Source organism: Chelonoidis abingdonii, chromosome 20, assembly GCF_003597395.2.
Source record: "Chelonoidis abingdonii isolate Lonesome George chromosome 20, CheloAbing_2.0, whole genome shotgun sequence".
Classification (NCBI taxonomy): domain Eukaryota; kingdom Metazoa; phylum Chordata; order Testudines; family Testudinidae; genus Chelonoidis; species Chelonoidis abingdonii.
The window spans coordinates 901,155-922,700 of record NC_133788.1 but is presented as its reverse complement, the minus strand read 5'-3'; the positions used below and the strand labels follow the sequence as shown (position 1 = coordinate 922,700).

Genomic DNA, 21,546 nt, shown 5'->3' with positions numbered 1-21,546 from the left:
TGGACGGTGTTCGCCACTGTTTTACCTTGTGTACTGGCACGAGTAAGAGACTGCCCACTCGGACTCGGTCGTTGAAGTCTTTGATGTAGCTTCTTCCGGGCTTCTGACTTGTCGCCTTAGGCCCAGGAGAAAGATCGGGGCCAGGAGGAGCGCTCCCCTCCTATAGCGGCCAGCTCTTGTTTCAGGTTCTCCTTGCGCGCAGGAGGGGGGTCTTAACACACTTGAAGAATGATTTCACGCTCAGAACTGCAGGCTGGGTGGCCCGCCTTGTGTCACTTTTTTCCTGCGTTGCCTGTTCAACTCAGCCAGTGTCGGTGGGATCTGGCGTGGGCACGTTGTTCATGCTATGCTCCAGCCCTTCAGGCTCTTCCCTACTGATCCATCAAGCTCCGCTTCCAAAGCAGTCTCCTTGTCGATGGGTTCGTCCTTAGCCACCTCCTTAGGTATTGTCACTCCTCTGATCGCCATCATCCATCTCTGCTGAAATTACTCTTCTGTAGCCCCATTTTCACTGCCAGCTTGTGACTCCAGACCCTGCCTTGGTCGCCACCACGGCCGGTCCTACTCGCCGACACACGGGCCTAAGGTCTGGCTCCACAGCTCCAAAGCTGCAGATTTTAACCAAAATACAACTGCTCTCTCGAGCAGAGACAAACGTACACCATCTCCAGCACCAGACACCCAGCTTTGACCCTAATGGTATATCAACATCAAATAAAGCATTGTTACTCTCTATCAAGCTCTAAAGTTCTGAAATCCATGGACTGTATTAGGATAAACTCATAATTGGCTGTCCTCTATAAGACGGCATTGATCATAGAAATACTCAGGGTTGGAAGAGACCTCAGCAGGAGCTGATCTTAGGTCCAATCCCGGCCTGCTCAGAACGTAGAACCGTAGACCAACTCCGCCAACTACTCTCATCCCACAGCCAGAGGCTTTGTCAAGCCTGAAACTTCGTCACAAATCTGTCTAATGAATGGAGATGTCGCACCACCTCTTCCTAGGGAACCCAGTGTCTCAGATGCATTCAGCCCACCCGTGTCCATCAGGTTGATTCGCGTGTTCCTATAGGGCCAAGCTAAACCCTCCCCCACTGCAACTTGAGACCATTACTCCTTGTTCTGTCATCTGCCACCACTGAGAACAGCCGAGCTCCATCCTCTTTGGAACCCCCCTTCAGGTAGTTGAAGGCAGCTATCAAATCCCCCCTCACTCTTCTCTTCTCTGATAGAGAGATATGCACAGCTGTTTGTTCCCCCAGATATTAATCACCTACTCTGGGTTAATTATTAAACAAAAATGATTTTATTAAGTATAAAAAGTAGGATTTAAGTGGTGTGGAAAACCCAGGACAAATGGCTACAAAGGGAGGGGTAATAATTAGTCCCAGGGGGTTAAAAGGCCTCTCCTTATCCACTGAGGGGAGATAACCAGGGGGAAATAAGGTTTAGCTGGAAAAGGGGTTACCAGGGAACTAATTCGGTTCAGCTCGCCCCAACTGCTGGAGGCCTTTTTAAACCCTCCCTGGCGTGGAAGCAGGGGGGAGAGTGAGAGAAGCTGCCAGCAAGTTAGGCGCAATAAGGCTCTGAACCCTTCCAGCAAGGAATGCTGTGCTGTGTCCCCAGAAGGGGAGAAACCCAGCACAAGGGACTGACTGAGGGAAGGATTAGCCAGACCCTGTGCTAGCTAGAAGGGTTTGCTTTGCCCAAGCCTGTGTCTCCAAGGCTAAAAGGGACTGAGTCTGCTGAGGAGAAGAAAGTACTTTGCCACATGTGGTTTCAAGTAATAACAGGCAGAACAAAGTGAGTCACCAAGCAAAGTAAAACAAAAACACGCAAGTCTAAGCCTAATACATTAAGAAACTGATTACAGGTAATATCTCACCCTCAGAGATGGTCCAATAAGCCTCTTTCACAGGCTAGAATCCTTCCTAGTCTGGGCTCAATCCTTTCCCCAGTACAGTCCTTGTTAGTTCCAGCAGACATCTTAGGTGGAAACTAAAGGTCTTCTCATGACTGGCAGCCCCCTTTGTCCTGTTCCACCCCCTTTTATAGCTTTGTCACAAGGCGGGAATCTTTTGTCTCTCTGGTTTCCCACCCCTCCTTCTAAATGGAAAAGTACCAGATTTAAGATGGATTCCAGTATCCTGTGAGACCTCATTTTTCATTACCCATGGGCTGGGCCACAGTACCCAGGAAGGCTTGCAGGTAAATAAACCATCTACAACCAATTGTCCTAGTCAATGAGAATCATCAAGATTCTAAACACCATTAATGGCCCCACTTTACATAATTACAATAGGACCTCAGAGTTATACTAGCTTCAGATACAAGAATGATACATTTATACAGACAGGATGGACACACTCAGTAGATTATAAGCTTTGTAATGATACCTTACAAAAGACCTTTTGCATAAAGCATATTCCAGATACGTCATATTTACATTCATAAACATACTGTCATACAGCATATGGAGTGCGATGTCACACTCCTATCCTCGGGGACGACTGGAGTCCGGGTGGTTACAAACTTCCCACAGGAAATCAAACCACCAATAGAACAGGAGAGATTCCCCAGGCGGCCAGGGCAGAGTCCTGTGTGCATGGTCAGGGCCTTGGTACTGGGGAAGTGGGGGCAGCATTGTACCCCTCAGCCATGCACAGAGGGGACTCTGTGTATAGCTCTCCCTCATCCCACAGGAATTGGGGGCTCTGCTGCCTCCGTGGTGGTGCACTGTCCCCATTCCTCCCTGCTCATGCACAGCTTGGCTCTGGGGTCCATTACTCCCCTCTGGCCTGTTGGAGTTTGTCCTGTATGGAGAAGGCTGAAGCCCTGCCTGGGGACACCCCCTTTAAGGCTGTCTGAATCAGCTCTTAAAGTGTCAGGTTTCAGAGTGGTAACTGTTAGTCTGTATCAGCAAAAAGAACAAGGAGTCCTTGTGGCACCTTAGAGAGTAACAAATTTATTTGAGCATAAGCTTTTGTGGGCTAAAATCCACTTCATCAGATGCATGCAGTGGAAAATACAGTAGGAAGATACATATATACACAGAGAACATGAAACAATGAGTGCTGCTATACCAACTATAAAGAGAGTAATTAATTAAGGTGAGCTATTATCAGCAGGAGAAAAAAACCTCGTAGTGATACTCAGGATGGCCCATGTGTAGCCCAACCAATGACAAAGGCAGAGTGAAGATCTCTGCCAAATGATTCCCCCCGCCCCACGTGTGCCAGGGTGCTGGTGGGCCCAGCGCTGCGCCTTGGCTTGGAGCTGTAGAACGCAGCACCTCAGGAATAGCCTCTGAAAAGGGCAAGTTAAATGGCAGAGCCTGAGAACTGCAAACAGGTCACAGATGCTGAAATGACTCCAGGCCCATTTACACAATCCAAAGGGCTCCGCCGCATTTGCTGAGCAGGGGATGGGGGGCAGGCTCACATTTCCTGGCGTGTCAGCCCCCAGAATCAGCTCCTGCAGGGCTGGGATGGGTCCTGACCGAGCTTCCCTTCTCAAGGTCTGGGGAGCTGCATGGGAACCAAGCGCTTGTCACAGCCAGGGCCCTGAGCAATGTGTTTGTTTGGGCTCTCCGGAGATGAACCAGATTTGTTTACGTACAGTCAGTCTACAGCAGACCAGTTCCTTTGCTGCGGTGCAGGGCCATGGCAGAGGCAGTGCCCACAGCTTCACTGTCCCCACACTGCAGCCATAGGAGCTGCTATCTCTAAGCAGTGCCAGTGGGGCCTTCACTTGGGCCCCAGGGCTGCAACCTCCCTGCACCACGTTCCCGCTCCAAGGTAGTGGGGCAGTGTTAATGTAGGCACAGACTGCGGCATGGCTGGGGAGCGGCTTCTCCTCAGCCTCTTGCCTTGCCCTGGTGAGTGTAAAGAGCCCAGACTCCCCTGAAAATCACCGTGGGACTGATATTCCCATCTCTCCCTTCATGCCGCCCTGCCCAGACGCTCCCCGACAGCGGCTGCTGCCCCTTTTCCTCTCTCTCAGGAGAGCCCCGCAGCTGCTTCTTCTCCACTTGTCTCTTTCTACCTCCCAACATGCTCCCAGCTCCCTGTCCACCATGCGCTACCACCAGAGGAGTGCTCCAAGTGCCCCTGGCACAGGCGTGCCGTGGGGAAGAGGTAGCTCCCAGCCTCTGCACCCCTGAACAAGAGTCAGGCCCAGTCGAGGGGCCTGCAGTCAGGAGAGCACAAGGGCTGTCCCCTCTGAGCAGCCGTGTGGCACAGATCGCCCCAGAGAGCAAGGGGAGCAGCTGAGAAGAGGCCAGGCCATGGTCCTGCCCTCATACAGCCCTGCCCCTGTGTGCTGTGGAGCTGAGACAATCCCTGCTAGTGCTCGCTGGCAAGGCACAGCTGTGCATCGCCCCCAGGCCGCGCCTGTGCTCACCGGTACCTGGCACAGGCTGGCCCTGCAGCTGCCCCACGGATAACTGATCTGGGTCTCCGCCGTCTGGTGCAGCCAAGCTCGGCTCCCTCCGGCCCCTACCAGATCAGCCCACTGACTGCTGCTGTTGCCGTTCCAGAGCGCATTACTCAGACGGTGGAGATCACCAAACACGTGGTGGACATTGAGGAGAAGGGGGTCAAACTGCGCCTGACCATCGTGGACACCCCAGGGTTCGGTGACGCTGTGAACAACACGGAATGGTAAGTCCCACAGGAGAGGAAGGGGCCATGGCTCCGCAGTTCACCTGGCAGGATGAGCAGGAGACCGGGCAGCCACACTCACTGGGCAGTCTGGCCCCTGGAGAGAACAGAAATGACACCAAGTACTAGATAAGCGCAGGCCACTGCACACAAAGCACCCCTGCCTCACTGAACTGCTCACATCCTCCTGGGGTGGGGCACCAGAGGTGGGAGGAGGCTCGGGGTGCAAATCGGGCTTTCTGCTGCTGACCTGGAAGCCTGGTGCTCAGCGGTCTGGAGAGAGGAACATAAAAGCAGCAGTAACTGAGCCATCGGGTGCAAAGGGGTCAGTCCCGGAAGGCAGTCTTGGTGTCGGTGCTTGGCAGTACCCCGGAGAGGGAGCTGAACAAGTGGCAATGTTCATGGCTGGCACAGAATTCCTGGCTTCCTAGGCTGCCTTGCGGGGTAAATGTCTGCTCTGGACTGGCTGTTTGTTGCTCCTGTGATTTATCTGCACAATGCATGCAGGAACTCAGCCAGTAAAATGACTTTGGAAAGCCAGCCTGGCACACTCCAGCTCTTACATCTGCCAGAGCTCCAGGGCTAGTGATGTGTGCATGCAGGCCCTGACCCCGCCTGTGGTATGAGGTTCGCCTATTAACAAACCCCATTGTTCTGGATTCATTTCTGCCAGGAAGTCTAGCTTAAGTTTGCACCAAAGGAAATTATGCCACCTAGCTCTTAAACAGCACTTCAGAGGGTAAGGTCTTTATCTTCATTTTACGGATGGGGAAACTGAGGCACGGGGCAGTGACTTGCCCAACGTCACCAGCCCGCCAGTGGCAGAGCTGGGACTAGAACCCAGGTCTCCAGAGTCCCAGCCCAGTCCAGTGTTCTACCCACTGGGAAACACTGTCTTTCCCCAGACACAGCTTCAGATCAGACAAACCTTAAAAGTCCAACAATCCTGACCCAGACCCCAACAGATGATGAGACTGGCCCAGCGACCCAGAGATTTACCAGAAAAGATGAGTGGCTTTTTCTCTATTTGTTTGATCTGCGTCCCACCCCCTCTGTGCCAGTCACAGCAAGACCAGCTCTGCCACATGGCCAGGGAGGCAGCTGTGGTTCCTGCTGCACAGAGGGATATGCTGGGCTTGGCCCCAATGGTGCTAAGCTCTGTCCGAACACACGTCAGAGACAGCCATACCCTGAAGAGCTTTCAGTGTAATGCAGTGGGAGCTGGAAATGGGGCAGAGCCCCCAGACATGTGGGAGCTACACTGGGCAGGAATCAAACTAGTGACAATACCCAGCACCCTCTCTCCCCCTCCCCCAGCTGTAACAGGTGCGAGAGAGTGAGGTTGCTCTTTTAAATCAAGTTCAGGACCAGGCTTTCCTGCCCTGGACACAGGCAAAATCCCACCCCAACAACTGCTCTCGGTCTCAGGCCGCCGCAAACAGCCAGCGCCCATTAACCCAATAAATAATTAACTGCACCAGCAGAACAAATGTTAGTACAGTGTCCGCATTCACTTCTCAGAGCAGCTTCCAGGCTAGACCCCTGCTAACAGTCACACTAGCAGCTAACGCGTCTGTATTTACTGCTCCACTGGCTTAGCAGCTGGGTGTGAACCCACCATCTTTAGTTCCATAGCTCAGACCTCTTCTGTGTTACCTGCTGCTCTCTGTGGGCTGACCTGTACAGGAGGACACAACTCTCCCCTCTCCAGTGGGCTACACAAGTGTTTGTGAGACAGCAGCAGAACATGGGGCAGCAGGATCTGTGGTTTGTCTTCCTGCCTGTGGGAGCAGATTGCGAGCTAGTGCCCGTGTGTGGGTTGTCGGGGGCACTGAATCTGGCACCACTGGGTGGGGGGAGGGGAGCATGAGCTTTTACTGCTTGAGCTAAAGAGGCAGCTAGCATAACATAGGTCTAATAGCGGGGTCCCAGATCTCTAGCTGTGGTGTAATTACTAGCAAGTGATACAGAGCTGCACTGTGCTAGTGGGGTACAGAAGCACTTGATTTGACACATCAGTGCTGTCAGGTGAGGGGTGGCTCTGTTACATTTTCAGCACTTTATGATGTGCTCTTGCACATGCTTCGTTGTCTTAGCTGAGGCCTGGATGAAGGACATTTCCTCAGGCCTGCGAGGCTGACAGACGAGGATGAGAATTTCCCAGTTGCCCACCGTCATTTGCACTGTCAGAGATCAGATGCTGGCCTGGGTTCTGGTGCAGCCATCCCTGTGTTTCAGCCTAGTGAAGCTCGTAGCTTCTCACATCTGGCTCCCGGCTGGAGAGGCGCAGCAGCTCCCTGCAGCTCCCGCAGGACAATGGAAGCAGGCTAATTCCGAGCTGATGGTCTTACACTTCCTAGTGCAGGGAGTTCTTTTAACACGCTGGCCGGCGCACCGGGAACTGGGCTCAGTTTGCTCTCTCCACCCTGTCCCCTCTCTTCCCAGCTGGAAACCTGTGGCTGATTACATAGATCAGCAATTTGAGCAATATTTCCGGGATGAGAGTGGTCTGAACCGGAAGAACATCCAGGACAACCGCGTGCACTGCTGCCTCTACTTCATCTCACCCTTTGGACATGGGTATGGGAAATCCAGCCACAGCCGATCGCTCCCTCCTTCCCTGAGAATGCTCAAAACCACCTTATCCACAAATCCTAGACACAGCACTAGTGAGCTAGACTTGCTGCTCAGTAAATGAGTGCTGGCCCTGGGTGGGCCCACACTGTGATGCACTGACAGCTCTGCTGCAGGAGTCTTGATTGAGGGCTGCTGTGGGAACACTTGCATTGCAGGGGGCTCAGCAGGCAGTGGGGAGGCAATGACTGCACGATGCTCACACTGGCGGAGTCCTGTCTGGGCACTGCCAGGGCACTGCTCTGGGGAAGCTTACACTGTGGAGTCCCCAACTGGCACTGCCAGGGCAATGCTTGGCAGATGCTTGCACTGCCAGAGTCCTGTCTTGCCACTGCCAGGGCACTGCTCTGGGGAAGCTTACACTGTGGAGTCTCCAGCTGGCACTGCCGGGGGATGCGCGCTCTGCTGGAGTCCTGGGTGGGTACTGCTCTGGGGAAGCTCACAGTGTGGAGTCTCCAGCTGGCACTGCCAGGGGTATGCATGCTCTGCTGGAGTCCTGACTGGACACTGCTCTGGGCAATGCTTGGCGGGTGCTCGCACTGCCAGAGTCCTGTAGCTACGAGACCGTCCAGCCCCAATTTACAGGGCTAACTCTGCTCTCTGTTGGCAGCCTTCGTCCCCTGGATGTGGAATTCATGAGAGCTCTCCATCAGCGGGTGAACATTGTGCCCATCCTGGCAAAAGCTGACACCCTGACACCCTCAGAGGTGGAGCGCAAGAAAGGCAAGGTGAGAGGAGGCCTGGCTGCCTCTGAATTCCTCCATCCCCCCAGCCCAAGTAATGGACTGCTCCTCCCGCCCCTGGCTGACACTAGGGTCTTTCACTCTGGCATTGTATTTGTACTGGGAAAATGGGAGCCACAATTCCCCACCAGTGCCATTAACCATTGACAGCCAGGGGAGCAGCTGTGTGCTTCCTGGGACTCAGCCAGGGTGTCCTGCACATGTCTGGCACTGGCCTGGTACAATGAGCCTGTCTACACCCCAGCCTCCGCCATCACTCCCTGGGTGCTGCTGCACCTCAGCGTATTCCATCTAGCGTAGCTAGCAGTGTTCAGGGGAAGCAGCCATTTCCCCTCAGCATGTTTTCAAAAAGTGGCACCTGCTGAGCTGGTGCTGATGGCAGCACAACCGAGGGAGCCGGGCGGGGGGGCAGCAGGCATGGCCAGAGGAGTGAGGGGGTCGGCTCCTCGGCCATCGCGCCCCACGCTCAGCGTGGCCCCAACATTGCCGCAGCCACCTTCTGTGGCAGCGGCTCAGGGGTCATCAGCCAAGCACTCCCCTCCCCTTGCTAATGCGGCGGGCAGGGGGAGGTGAAAGGGCCCCTGCTCCTTTAAGGCCGCCTGGCTGGCGAGCCCCACATGGAGCGCACTGAGCACCGGGAGCAGGCTGGGGACAGGCGGCGGCGCAGGACGGAAGGTGAGCGGCGGGGGTCCAGTGCCTTGCACTGGGGGTCTGGGCAATGGGCTCCCCGGGGTTGGGCCCGCAGGATAGGGGCACAGGCTGTGCTGTCTGGACAGGGGGCCCTGGCACGGCACAGGAGCCTGGAGCCTGGGGTGGGGGGGGTGAGACCCCGCGGGTGGGGCCGGTCGGGAGAGACAAGAGCTGGTCCCTGTGGCCTCATGGAGTCTGAGGATCGATGAGAAGAGGGAGAGAGGTACAGGCCAGGCTGCAAAGAGTGCAGCTGCCACACCCTGTGTGCCAGAGGTCCCTGGGGCACAAGACAATGGTCAGAACTGGCCCTGGGGAGAAAGTGGCCCATGTACCATGTTGGGGACCTGGCCTATTTGGAAACCATAGGAAATGAACCACTGGTGTCTGGACTGTACTGTTCGGTGTGAGATGGAAGAACAGACAGTAGTTGGCATGTAGGTGAGCATAACGTAGTCCTCTCTCTCCTGGGATGCCCTTAAAATGAGGGTGCCGTAAGACAGGGCTGAGTACCAGAGCCGTCAGTCGGGGGGCTTGTTTCTTTGTTCAGATTCGAGAAGAAATCGAACGTTACGGGATCCGGATCTACCAGTTCCCTGAGTGTGATTCTGATGAAGATGAGGATTTCAAGCTGCAGGACCAGGCATTGAAGGTGAGCAGATGAGAGCGGCCGTCCCTCTGAGTGCAGTTCAGGGAACAGGGTCAGAGTCACCTGCTAAGCCCCAGGTATATCTTGTGTGACAAATGCAGCCAGACATGCCTCAGCCCAATGGCTTCTACACTGTGAGAAGGGCAGCTTTATAGTCCAGCCAGAAGGGAAACCTTCCTGGCTCATCTGTTTACTGAGAGGGAGGCTGTGACCAAGAACAGGAGATAATGGAATTAGACCCCACAAGGGCATTAGCCAGTTCTGGGGAATCACCTAATCTATTGAGTAAGGAGCAATGGGAGGGAGGGTTAAAATCCACAGGCATGGGAGAAGGGTGGGGGATCCCCAAAAGCTAGATCCTCTGAAAAGGAAAGAGGCAAGGAGCACGAATCAGCCAGTGTGGCTGCAGGAGGGGTTGCTCAGAGAGCTGACACCCTGAAAATACAGCGTGTGGGGGAAGCAACCAGACCAGTCCGTATTTGAACCAGCCTGGGCTTCGGAGGGAGAGCGACCAGTGGCAGATAAAGGAATGAGTGGACATGTACCGAAGGACAAAGGCAACTAGGTCTTCCGAAGTGTGAGCATTAGAAGAACCCTGGGGGGAAGCACCAGAGAGAGACAGTGCCCAGGTGTAAATGAAGGCTAGGGAGGTTTCAGAGCCAGCAGAGTGACAGCTGCCTTTGACAATAACTCTTTTAAAAGAAACCTGAAGGAAAGAACACAGACTGTGGACACGGGGACTTGGTGTTACTAGCTGCTGACAGCTGCTGGCAGTGAGGAGAGCTGGACACAAACTGCTGAGCGTGTCAGCTGAGTTCATGGCTCCTTTGCCAGAGTGGCCTGTAAAGCACCCTGGGCCTGCTCCTGCTCCTGCTGGCATCGACAGCAAACCTGCCACTGAGTCCAGCACGGGCAGGATCACGCCTGCAGTGGCAACAAAGAGTCCTGTGGCACCTTATAGACTAACAGACGTATTGGAGCATGAGCTTTCATGGGTGAATACCCACTTCGTCGGATGCATGGCTACCCCTCTGATGCCTGCAATGGCATCTCCCAGCCTCCACCCTGGGCTCCCCGTGCCTAGCCAACAACATTACTGTCATGTTGCTGTCATTTTGAGCTCGGGGGGCACAGAATCAGGTTGGTGGCCCAGCACGAGGTACCGAGCTGCCCTAGCCTGTAGCATGGCATGTCAGGCCCGGATGGTGGACCCCAGCATCACACTGTGCTGTATGGAGCAGAGGGAGGGGCAGCCATCCAGTTGGTTCTGTGGACTAGTAGGGGATCCGCCAGTGATCTCTGCTGGCTACTGAGAGTATGGGAGGTGAGCTTCTGAGTGACAGGCTTGCAGAAAGGACCAGGAGGGCCAGTAAGATGCTGTTTCCCAGCCCAGCTGGCAGGAATTGCAACAGGATGAACACAGCGGTGATGTGTCACGAGTCCATTGTTGCTGGGCTGCTAGATCAGCGCCTGGCCAGACTCGGGCCCTGCTCCGGCTCCCATTGAACTGTCAATTTACATGGCTTTTCCGCTGCTAGCCAGCAGCAGCTCTCCAGGTCCTTTCCAGCCATTGCTCTGGGGTGCTCTGGCTCCTGGTCAGCGGGACATACCAGGTACTGCCAACCCTGTGTGACTCTTTGCAGCTGGCTTCTCTCTTCCAGCCCATCTCCTCTCTCACTGCTCCATCTTCTCTCCCACTGGCCCCACTCCTTCCCTGAGTGCTGATCTCAAGGGGAAGGAGCACCAGCAGTGGAAAGTTACTTGCACTCCCGTGCCAGGGGCTGGATTTAGCAAGGGCTCAGACACGATGCGTCCTTCCTGTTGTAATTTGGGCAACTCTGTGCTAGGTGGTGGCTAGTGCAATCCCAGTGAATGCATTAACCAGGCTTGTTAGCAGGACTGCTGAGCAAACAGAGGGTGCGTCTACACTGGAGCTGGCCGTGTAACTTCCACTCAGGTGAACGCACCCACGCTAGCTGGGTCAGAGCTCACGTGCTAAAAATAGCAGCATCGCCGCAGCTGCACAGGCCATCCAAGTACGTGCATAGGAGCTCCGATGGGATTGTGCTCAGGGCAGCCAGAGCTACACCAGAGCAGTGAGCAAGCTGGTGCGAGTGTGTCTGCCTCCATGGGGAATGACAGCGCCCACTCCAGTGCAGATGGACCCTGGGATCCCAGAGCGCCAGGGCTTGGGAAGGCCATGGCCAGGAATAACCCCATGGCTCTGTTCCAGGAGAGCATCCCTTTCGCTGTGATCGGCAGCAACACGGTTGTGGAGGCCAAAGGAAGGCGAGTCCGTGGGCGACTGTATCCCTGGGGCATTGTGGAAGGTAAGGCGGGTTTGACTTATAGCTCAGAGGCTCAGGGACCACGTCCCCCTCCATGTTCCTGCACCCACCCCCACCCCCAGGGCAGTGGTGCTTACGGACAGGGACTGCTGCCGGTCTCAGCAGGCAGGGCTGTGGCACTCAGACCAGACAGACCCTGGCCGGCGATCTCAGTTGGGGTGCTCGGGGGCACAAAGGTGCTACCCCACCTCCTTATGATGGGGGATGCCAGGGCGAGGTCCCCGGCCTGCTGCAGGGCCCTACTTAGCCCTCATCATCCCCTCGTGCAGCCAGGCCAATTCAAAGCAGTGCTCTGCCTTTCTGCAGTCCCGGGCCATTTGTTCCTCAGCCCTCAGCTCCTCCACCCACCTGGGGGAGGCCCTGCTTTGCCGGGTGGCCCCGAGATCTGCCCGTCTAAGCCAGGCCCTTCCCCTGCAGTGGAGAACCCAGCACATTGTGACTTCGTGAAGCTGCGCACCATGCTGGTGAAGACCCACATGCAGGACCTCAAGGATGTGACACGAGAGACCCACTACGAGAACTACCGGGCGCAGTGCATCCAAAGCATGACCCGCATGGTGGTGAAGGAGAGGAACCGCAAGTACGGGGGAAGCGGGCTCAGGGCCTGTGGGAGTACGGGGGGAGGGGGCTCAGGGCCTGTGGGGGCATAGGGGGAGCAGGCTCAGGGCCTGTGGGGGTACAGGGAGAGCAGGCACAGGACCTGAGGGGGCATAGGGAGGAGCGGGCACAGAGCCTGTGGGGGCATAGGGGGAAGCGGACTCAGGGCCTGTGGGGTACGAGCGGAGCGGGCACAGGGCCTGTGGGGGTATGGAGGGAGCAATCACAGGGCCTGTGGGAGCATAAGGGGACGTTGGCTCAGGGCCCGTGGGGGTACGGAGGGAGCAGGCACAGGATCTGTGGGGGCATAGGGGGAAGCGGGCTCAGCGCCTGTGGGGGCATAGGGGGAAACGGACACAGGGCCTGTGGGGGCATAGGGGGAAGCGGGCTCAGCGCCTGTGGGGGCATAGGGGGAAACGGGCACAGGGCCTGTGGGGGCATAGGGGAAGCGGGCTCAGGGCCTGTGGGGGTATGGGGGGCAGCACAGGGCCCTGCGGGGATATGGGGGAGCAGGCGACAGAAGACAAAAGGTGTGTGAACCTGCCCAGGAGCTCTAGCTAAATTTTTTGTTTTGGATGGGGCTGATGGTGAAAAGAAAGATTACACAGAAACTAAGAATCATCGGGGGTATGGGGGGAGCAGGCACAGGGCCTGGGTGGGTATGGGGGGGAGCGAGCTCAGGGCCTGGGGGTGAACGGGGGGAGCGGGCTCAGGGCCTGTGGGGGTATGGGGGGAGCGGGCACAGGAGCAGCAGGACAGAGCCATGCACAAGTGCTCACCCTGCTGAGAACCTTGGAAGTCATGAGCAGGGTCTTCAGCCTGCAACGACAGCGTCTGTCAGCCTCTGCGCTGAGCTCTGCACGGGGAAGTCTAGGGGAGCAGAGCCATGGTGCCTGCATCTCGGAATGGGCCTGGGAGAGGCAGGTCAGGGATGAGAGCTAGAGGAGACCGTCTACCCCGGACAGCCTCTCCTCTTTAGGGGTTAGCCCAAGGCTGGGCTGGTTCCCTTGCTGGGGAAGGAACGTGGCATGATACCGGAGTGCAGGGGTGCAGGGTGAGGCCGCCCTTCCCTGCACACCGAGCCACAATGACAGGCGCTGTGCAGAAAAACCAGGGGTCACATTCATCTCTGCGCTGTGCAGAGCCCCGGGGGTAGGGGGGTCCTGAAGCACCCACTCCTGTGGCTGATGGGGCTGGTTAGATCATCCTGCCAGATGGACCTTGCAGCAGCCAGGCACCAGCCAGATCATTGGAACATCCCAGCCATGCCACTTCCCACCCCGACAAGCCCCTTTGCCCCAGGCTACCCCTGGAACTAGGACAGTTAGCTCCAAGCGAGCCCGGAAGGTGCCTGTGCCAGCAGTGCTGCCTGGGCGGGACATACAACCCCGTGTGTAGCTGGCACGACACGGCTGCAGTGCCAGAGTGAATTCCTCCCCCACGTGCACAGCTGGAAAGCAAGGGGCAGCTCCGTGGCCAGCACAGGGCTGGGAGCACAGGTCTCTCCGGAAGCACTCCAGGAGGGAGGGAGGGAGAGCTCCCTGTGGAGTCACTTGCTGCTGTGCACAGTGCTCTGGCTTCTCCGGTCACGTTTTGCCCAGGTGTAGGTGCTGGCCTAGGGTGCAGGGCAGGGGAGAGCCAGGCCCTCTGCCCATGGATCTGCTGCTCACTATCTGCAGTGCCCTCACGTATGCGCTGAGCTGTAGGGCCAGAACCTCTGCTGGGGAAAAGCTCCGTACCTGGGTTGCAATCAGAGATTGACTGCAGTTTACAGCAGCTGTGGCTCTGGCCCCTCCTGCTGCTTCTCCTCTCATCCTGGTGTAACTCCAGTGGCTTCAGCAGAGCTACTCCTGAGTTAGGCCAACACAACAGAGGGCAGATCGGTCCCGTAAGGAGGTGTCTTCCCATAACTTGAGTGGATGGTGACACCCAGGTAGCAGGCTAAACCAGCAGCTCTAATGGCTCATTCATAGTGATGAATCTCAGCTCGTCTCTTCGTGTACGTTGTTTTGCGGCATCCCCCTGGGGAAGAAGGCGACAGTCCTCCACCTTGGGACTGTGCTGCAGCGACTGCTCTATGGAGTGACCCCACTAATCCCTGGCACCGGATGACACCAGGCAGTGCTGTCTCCCCAGGACACCAGCAGGCTGGGAGCTCTCTGGAGTGCTGAACTCCCCCGGTCCCTTCCCTTGCTCTGGTTCATGGCTGTCCTTCGGTGGAGCCTGGCTCTGAGCTGCTGTCACAGGCTGCAGCTGGCCCTGTGTATCTGTTCTACCTGTGTTAGTTCATAAAAAGTATTTTGTTGTATCCAATGCTGTCTTGGTCCTGTCCATACCTACTCCGGAAAGTGACCGTGTGGAATGGCATGCTAGGCCCATGGGTTTTGTGCCCCAGTCATTTCCAGTCCAGCAGGGCTCAGTTACTATGACTGTCTCTTTCAGACTCTGCTTGGAGTCTGAGAACCAAGTTGGTCTCTTCCTTTCATGTGCATCATCATCAATCATGTAGCTTCTGCAGCCAGAATCATCAGTGGGCATGCAATAGTCTAATGGGCTGGCATTGCGAGTGGGACTCAGTAACCAGCGCTGTTGGGAAAGCGTTCCTTCTTGTGCAGCCCTAAAGCATGCACAGTCTGTGAGCACCCCTGTCACGGAGTCCCCGGGCGATGCTCTGGGACTGCTCCCCACAAAGCCAGTCAGGACTTTGGGAAGCCTCCTCTCCCTCGGAGCAGACTGTCTCCAGGGCAAGAAGCTCAGAAGGTTTCACCTCCTGGGTCTCTCTTTGGAGCATTCAGCATCCTCTGCCCCTCTGTGTGGTTCCCACAGCGAGTCCGCCCGGGGGGGGGTCCCGGGGAAGCCAGAGGGTCCTGCACCTCCACTTCACAGTCAGACATGACTCTCAGCCAGCCAGTAAAACAGAGGTTTAGTAGATGACAGGAACACGGTCTAAAACAGAGCTTGTAGGTACAGAGAACGGGATCCCTCAGCCGGGTCCATTCTGGGGCCCAGCGAGGCAGACCACCCCGTCTGCCCTCAATTCCCATCCCCAGCCAGCCCCAAACTGACACCCCCTCCAGCCCGTCCTTTCTGGCCTTTGTCTCTTTCCTGGTCCAGGAGGTCACCTGATCTCTCTGTTCAGCTTTAGCTATCCTCTTGCAGGGGGGAAGGGCCCCAGCCATTTGTTGCCAGGATACAGAGTGTCGGCCATTTATGCACACTGGAGACTTAAGAAATGCATAGGGGAAACTGAGGCACCCATACAGTATTCAGAGGAAACATTAAGAACAGTCCCACTTCATCCCTGTGGTGGCTCTGGAGACAGCTTGGCCAGAGCCGCGGATCTGGACCAAGTGGACACAGGAGGCATTTAGGGGAACCACTTCCCTAAGCAGTGGCCAGGAGATGGACCATTCCACCAAAGGCAGACACAGGCACTTACCCTGGTGCTGCCTCTCCTGAGCTAAGCCTCCTGCATTACTGAGCCGTGGGAATAATTTCTAGCCTTCAGACAACTGACAGAGCAGGAAATTCAGGCCATACCCAAGTTCTGTGCTAAAAGATGGAATACAGGAAAGGCCTGATGGTCAGACACCAGAGTAGGGATTAGAATTCAGTCCCAGTGGCTCAGATCCTCAGTGATATTTAGGTGCCTAACTGATTTCATTGGGGTTAATCAACTAACTCCCCTTAAAATCAATGGGCATTAGGCGCTTAACTACACTTGAGAATCTGAGCCAACATTCAATGGCCTTTCATTCTAGGATTATAATAGGGAGCTGCTGTCTTGAGAGAATCCAACAGCAGCATACGACCAAGGAATTTAGTTTGGACGTACGGTCGAGCCCTACCATATCTGAATATGAAGTAGTATGGTCGTAAGACACACCCAAACAGTGAGCCAAGAGGGGCTGTTTCAAGTGCATCGGCCCGGGGGCTCGGGTAGTAAAGGCCTGCAGCTTTTGGACAGATTAGCTGTTCAGGCTCTTAGGGAGGAAAGAGATAAGAAGAGTTCGGGGAGCTCCTAGTGTGGCTGCCATACACTGCCACAGTGAAATTATCAGTTAACATCAGACTGAAAAAGGACAAGTTCCTTCTCCACTCAATTGTAGGAAATTCAGTCTGGGCAGCCACGTTCCCTCTGCAGCAGCTGGTGGGGTACGACAGGGCTCATGTACCATGAGCCTGATGGATTGAGGTGCTCTCTCTTGCACACATTCTTGAACAATCGAGGAACCTGTTTGTCAATCCTCACCCTCCAGCAAGGACAATGCATTTGTCCAGCCTCCATGGTGGGTCGTGACATGTGCCTATCTCTGTGCCACATTTCCACTAGCAGCTGGCTATCACTTCATCACCATATCCAGCCTTCAGACCATAACCAGAGAAGGGAGGAGGCTAAAGACTCCATATAGCACTCAGATGCGGTGGTGACAGGTGCTGTAGAAAGCCCCAAGACAGAGGAGCATCCTAGAACCTACAGGGTTCTTCTTGACATGGTTATTGTTACTATTTCTTCCCATGGGTAAGAGCATAAGAATGGCCACACTGGGTCAGACCAAAGGTCCATCTAGCCCAGTATCCTGACAATGGCCAATGTCGGGTGCTTCAGGAGGAATGAACAGAACAGGTAATCATCAAGTGATCCATCCCCTGTCTCCCATTCCCAGCTTCTGGCAGTCAGAGGCTGGGGACACCCAGAGCATGGGGTTTCATCCCTGACCATCTTGGCTAATAGCCATTGATGGATCTATCCTCCATGAATTTAACTAGTTCTTTTTTGAACACAGTATTACTTTTGGCCTTCACAGTGTCACCTAACAACGAATTCCATAGGCTGACTGTGTGTTGTGTGAAGAAGTGCTTCCTTATCTTTGTTATAAAACTGCTGCCTATTAGTTTCCTTGGGTGACCCCTGGTTCTTGTGTTATGTGAAGGCATAAATAACACTTCCTTATTCACTTTTGCCACGTTAGTCATGATTTTATAGACCCCCTTAGTCGTCTCTTTTCCAAGCTGAAAAGTCCCAGTCATTTTAATCTTGACTCATACAGAAGCTGTTCCATACTCTTAATCAATGTTGTTGCCCTTCTCTGTATCTTTTCTAATTTTAATATAACTTTTTTGACATGGGGCGAACAGAACTGCTGCAGTATTTATATAGTGCCATTATGATATTTTCTGTTCTATTTTCTATCCCTTTCTTAATGGTTCCTAACATTCTGCTAGCTTTTTTGACTGCCTCTGCACAGTCAGCAGATGTTTTCAGAGAACTCACCACGATGACTCCAAAATCTCTATCTTGAGGGGTAACAGCTAATTTAGATCCCACCATTTTGGATATATAGTGAGGATGATGTTTTCCAATGTACATTACTTCGCATTTATAAACACTGAATTTCAGCTGCCATTTTGTCACCCAGTTACCCAATTTTGTGAGATCCTTTTGTAGCTCTTCTCAGTCTGCTTTGGACTTAACTATCTTGAGTAATTTTGTTTCATCTGCAAATTTTGCCACCTCACTGTCTACCCCTTTTCCCAGATCATTTACTAATGCGTCAAACAGCATTGGTCAGACCCCTGGGGGATACCACTGTTTACCTCTCTCTGTTCTGAAAATTGTCCATTTATTCCTATCCTTTATTTTCTATCTTTTAACCAGTTACTGACCCATGAGAGACCTTCCCTTGTATCCCATGACTGCTTACTTTGCTTAAAAGCCTTTGGTGAGGGAACTTGTCAAAGGCTTTCTGAAACTCCAAGTACACTATATTCATTGGATCACCCTTCTCCATGTGTGTTGAGCCCCTCAGATAATTCTAGCAGATTGAGGAGGCTTGATTTCTCTTTATAAAACTGGTGTTGACTCTTTCCCCAACAAATCGTATTCATCTATGGGTCTGATAATTCTGTTCTTTACTATAGTTTCAACCAATTTACCTGGTACTGAAGTTAGGCTTACCAGCCTGTGATTGCCAGGATCACCTCTGGAGCCTTTTTAAAAAAAATTGATGTCACATTAGCTATCCTTCAGTCATCTGGGAAAGAGCCTGATTTAAGCGATAGGTTACATACCAGTTAGTGGTTCTACAATTTTGCATTTGAGTTCCTTCTGCACTCTTGGATGATAACATCTGGTCCTGGTAACTTATTACTGCTTAATTTATCAATTTGTTCCAAAACCTCCTCTCCTGACACCTCAATCTGGGACAGTTGCTCAGATTTATCACCTAAAAAGAATGGTTCAGGTGTGGGAGCCTCCTTCACATCCTCTGCAGTGAAGCAAAGAATTCATGTGGCTTCTCCAACAACCTTATCTTCCTTGAGTGCTCCTTTAGCACCATGATCATCCTGTGGCCTCACTGATTGTTTGGCAGGCTTCCTGCTTTGGTGCACTTAAAAATGTATTTGCGGTTAGCTTTTGTGTCTTTTGCTAGTTGTTCTTCAGATTCTTTTTTGGCCTGCCTAATTATACTTTTACACTCGACTTGCCAGAGTTTATGCTCCTTTCTATTTTGCTCTGTAGGATTTTCACTTCCGATTTGTAAAGGATGCCTTTTTGCCTCTAACCACCTCTTTTCCTTTCATGTTTAGCCATGGTGGCACTTTTTTGGTCCTCTTACTATGTTTTTGAATTTGGGATACACGTTTAATTTGAGCCTTTGTTATGGTGTGGAAGAGGAGTCCAGCCCCCTAAAACAAGTGAATGCTGCTAATGTGTTTTTGGCTAGCAACCTCTGTCCAAATCCCTGGGAGTTGGAACAGGCCATATTAGCAACCCCGTTGATACACAGATGTGGTGATAAGCTTCTGGTCCTAGCATCCCACTCAATGGCCAGGCCACAAGAGATAGGGGCCTTCTGTTTTCAGCCCTCAGCCTGGACTGATACATCTGTACGAACTATTGAGATGCTCTGCCTGTGAGGAAGATACAGGCTTGGTAGTCACTTGGGAAGGCCATTGAGCAGTAAAACAGTGGTGATGCTGGTGAGCCATTCCCATCACTGCGGGTGGCTCCTATTTCTTGTGTGTAAAAAGTAGGATCACTGGTTCTTGGGCCAGCTTCCATGGCGTAAACGACAGGTCCATGACCAGCACACAAGATACTGTGATCAGGGAGAAGCCTGCCTCTGTCATTCCACATGGTCTGTACTGATTCAGGGGTTTGCTTTGAGTCCCAAAAGTGTCAGTGACCGTGTGTGCATGTGGTGATTTATATGTATTTTGGGCCATATTCTCAGGGGGTGTAAACTAGTGTAACCCTGTTGTAGGCAGGGAAGCTGTGCTGATCCACTCCAGCAGAGGCCCTGACACTAGAATAGTTGCCCTTGCTCAGTATAGCATCCTCTATGCTTGGGCCTGGCAGACTGTACAAACATGGCACTTGGGATTGTCATCCCCACTGGCAGCTGAGACAAAGGGAGCTAAAGTGACTTGTCTCAAGTCACGCCATGAGTCTGTTCCCAACCAGTAATAAAAGCCAGGTTTCCTGACCTACAATGCTGTGCATGAACCCCAGGCCTGAGCATCTCAAAGGGAGGGAATTGTTTCATCTCTGTCGGAGTCTTCCTTGATTCTCAGAATAGCAGCTGTTGGAACACCTGAGGTGATCTCAATCTTTTCTACCAGAAGGAAGTCCAGCTACAATTGGATGCAGGGTCAGGGGCAGGTGGGTCAGGAGCAGATGCCAGAGATACTGGCTTTGACCCCTGGTTTCAGTTCTTGGCTCCCAAGCTTCTGCCACAACTCCTGCCTGTTTCCACCCAGGATCCTGACAGCTCCTTCTAGTAATCCAACTAGTACCATCATATGCTACTGAATCGGTCTGGCTCTGGGCTTTGGGCACATGGAGACCTGAATAGGGGTGCCTCACTGAATCTGGAAATACATTCTGCAGCATGAACAGCTCCAGGTGGGCAAGAAGAGAAAGATGCAGCAATTTTTGGTTCTAGACTTGAAAGGAATTTTGGCTTCTTCTGTTCACGCCCACTCCACAGTTATCTTCAGTTGTTCAGAGGAGCCAATAAAGCAACAAAGGTCTGTATGTATCTGTGGTATCAACCTTCCATCTCCAAGCAGCATTAGGTCTCCTTCAGATTTCAGGGAGGGAAGTGAGGTTGGAATGACTGTGTAGTTTTGGTCTTCTCTGGTATCTGCTCCTGACCCACCTGTCCCTGCCCCGCTTCTCTGTTCCTGAACTCTTGGTATTGACCTCAGCTCCATCTTGGATTCTGAGTCCTGATCAACCCCTGGAACGCCAACACAGACCCCGATATCTTGTATTGACCTTCAGCCCGATTCCTGAGCTTGGTAAACATCTGGGATGATCATACACAGTCCTACAATTCCAGAATGAGTGGGAGAGGATACTGGTTTCTGATGGTTCACCTGGTTGAGGTTCCCAGTAATCTGTGCTCAAAAAGCACTGGGGCCCCAGCAGCGGAGGTAGAGGGATGGATAATCCCCTGAGCTAGGTTCTCCTGGACATAGGATCACAGGGTGGCCATCTCCAGCTCCGATATGGCATAGAGGTGGCCAAAAGGTATCTTGGCCCGAGGTTACAGCTCAGTTGGATAATCATGGTCACAGTGTGGTGGTAGGACATCAGCATTCTTCTCAAAAACATCCGGATAGTCACGGTGCTTAGCTGCAAGAGCAGGATTCAGCTTGGATGATGGAACACAGCTGGGCCACACCTTGGGCCTGAGGGCACCTCTGGAGCCACCTGGATTTGGCCTGGAGGAGTGTATCTTGAAGCCAGGACTCATCTGTTGGTGCACTCAGGCAAACTTGCTGAGTGAATTCAGAGCAGAAACTGATTTTCTGCTCATGCCAAAGGACATGCAAGTCAAGAGTGGCCAGTCATAAGACGCTGAGAATTATGGGGAAGCGGGGCGAGCAAATCATTCTGAACCGTAGGATTTCTTTGTGGTCCTGGATAACAACTTTCAGGGGCACAGTTTCCAGTGTTACTGGGCCAGGACAGGTGTGAGCCATCTATAGTCTCTATGAGGTTGGAGGCTGTTTTTTGCTGCAGTGGGATGCCCAAAGCTTGTGCCATATCGGCATCTATAAAAGTGACCGTAGCCCTAGAGTCCACGAGTGCCGCTGTGGGGAATTTGTTTGGGCCTTCCCTGGGATGTGGATGAAAACCTGGATTTGCAAGTATGGTGAGGGCTTGCTGTGCCTTGGATGTGGGCCCCAGGGCCCACCTATGCAGGCACACAT

At 53.5% G+C, this 21,546-nt stretch overlaps 1 protein-coding gene across 1 annotated transcript in view; it reads left to right on the top strand.

Moving 5' to 3' along the window:
- Nucleotides 1-21,546, top strand: part of SEPTIN4 (septin 4) — a 41,041-nt gene that overhangs the window by 6,985 nt on the left and 12,510 nt on the right. Inside the window, exons 3-8 of the mRNA XM_075073935.1 lie at nt 4,540-4,663; nt 7,109-7,243; nt 7,908-8,025; nt 9,278-9,379; nt 11,610-11,706; nt 12,142-12,304. Coding sequence (XP_074930036.1) covers nt 4,540-4,663; nt 7,109-7,243; nt 7,908-8,025; nt 9,278-9,379; nt 11,610-11,706; nt 12,142-12,304 — 739 coding nt within the window. The remainder of the gene's footprint in view (nt 1-4,539; nt 4,664-7,108; nt 7,244-7,907; nt 8,026-9,277; nt 9,380-11,609; nt 11,707-12,141; nt 12,305-21,546) is intronic.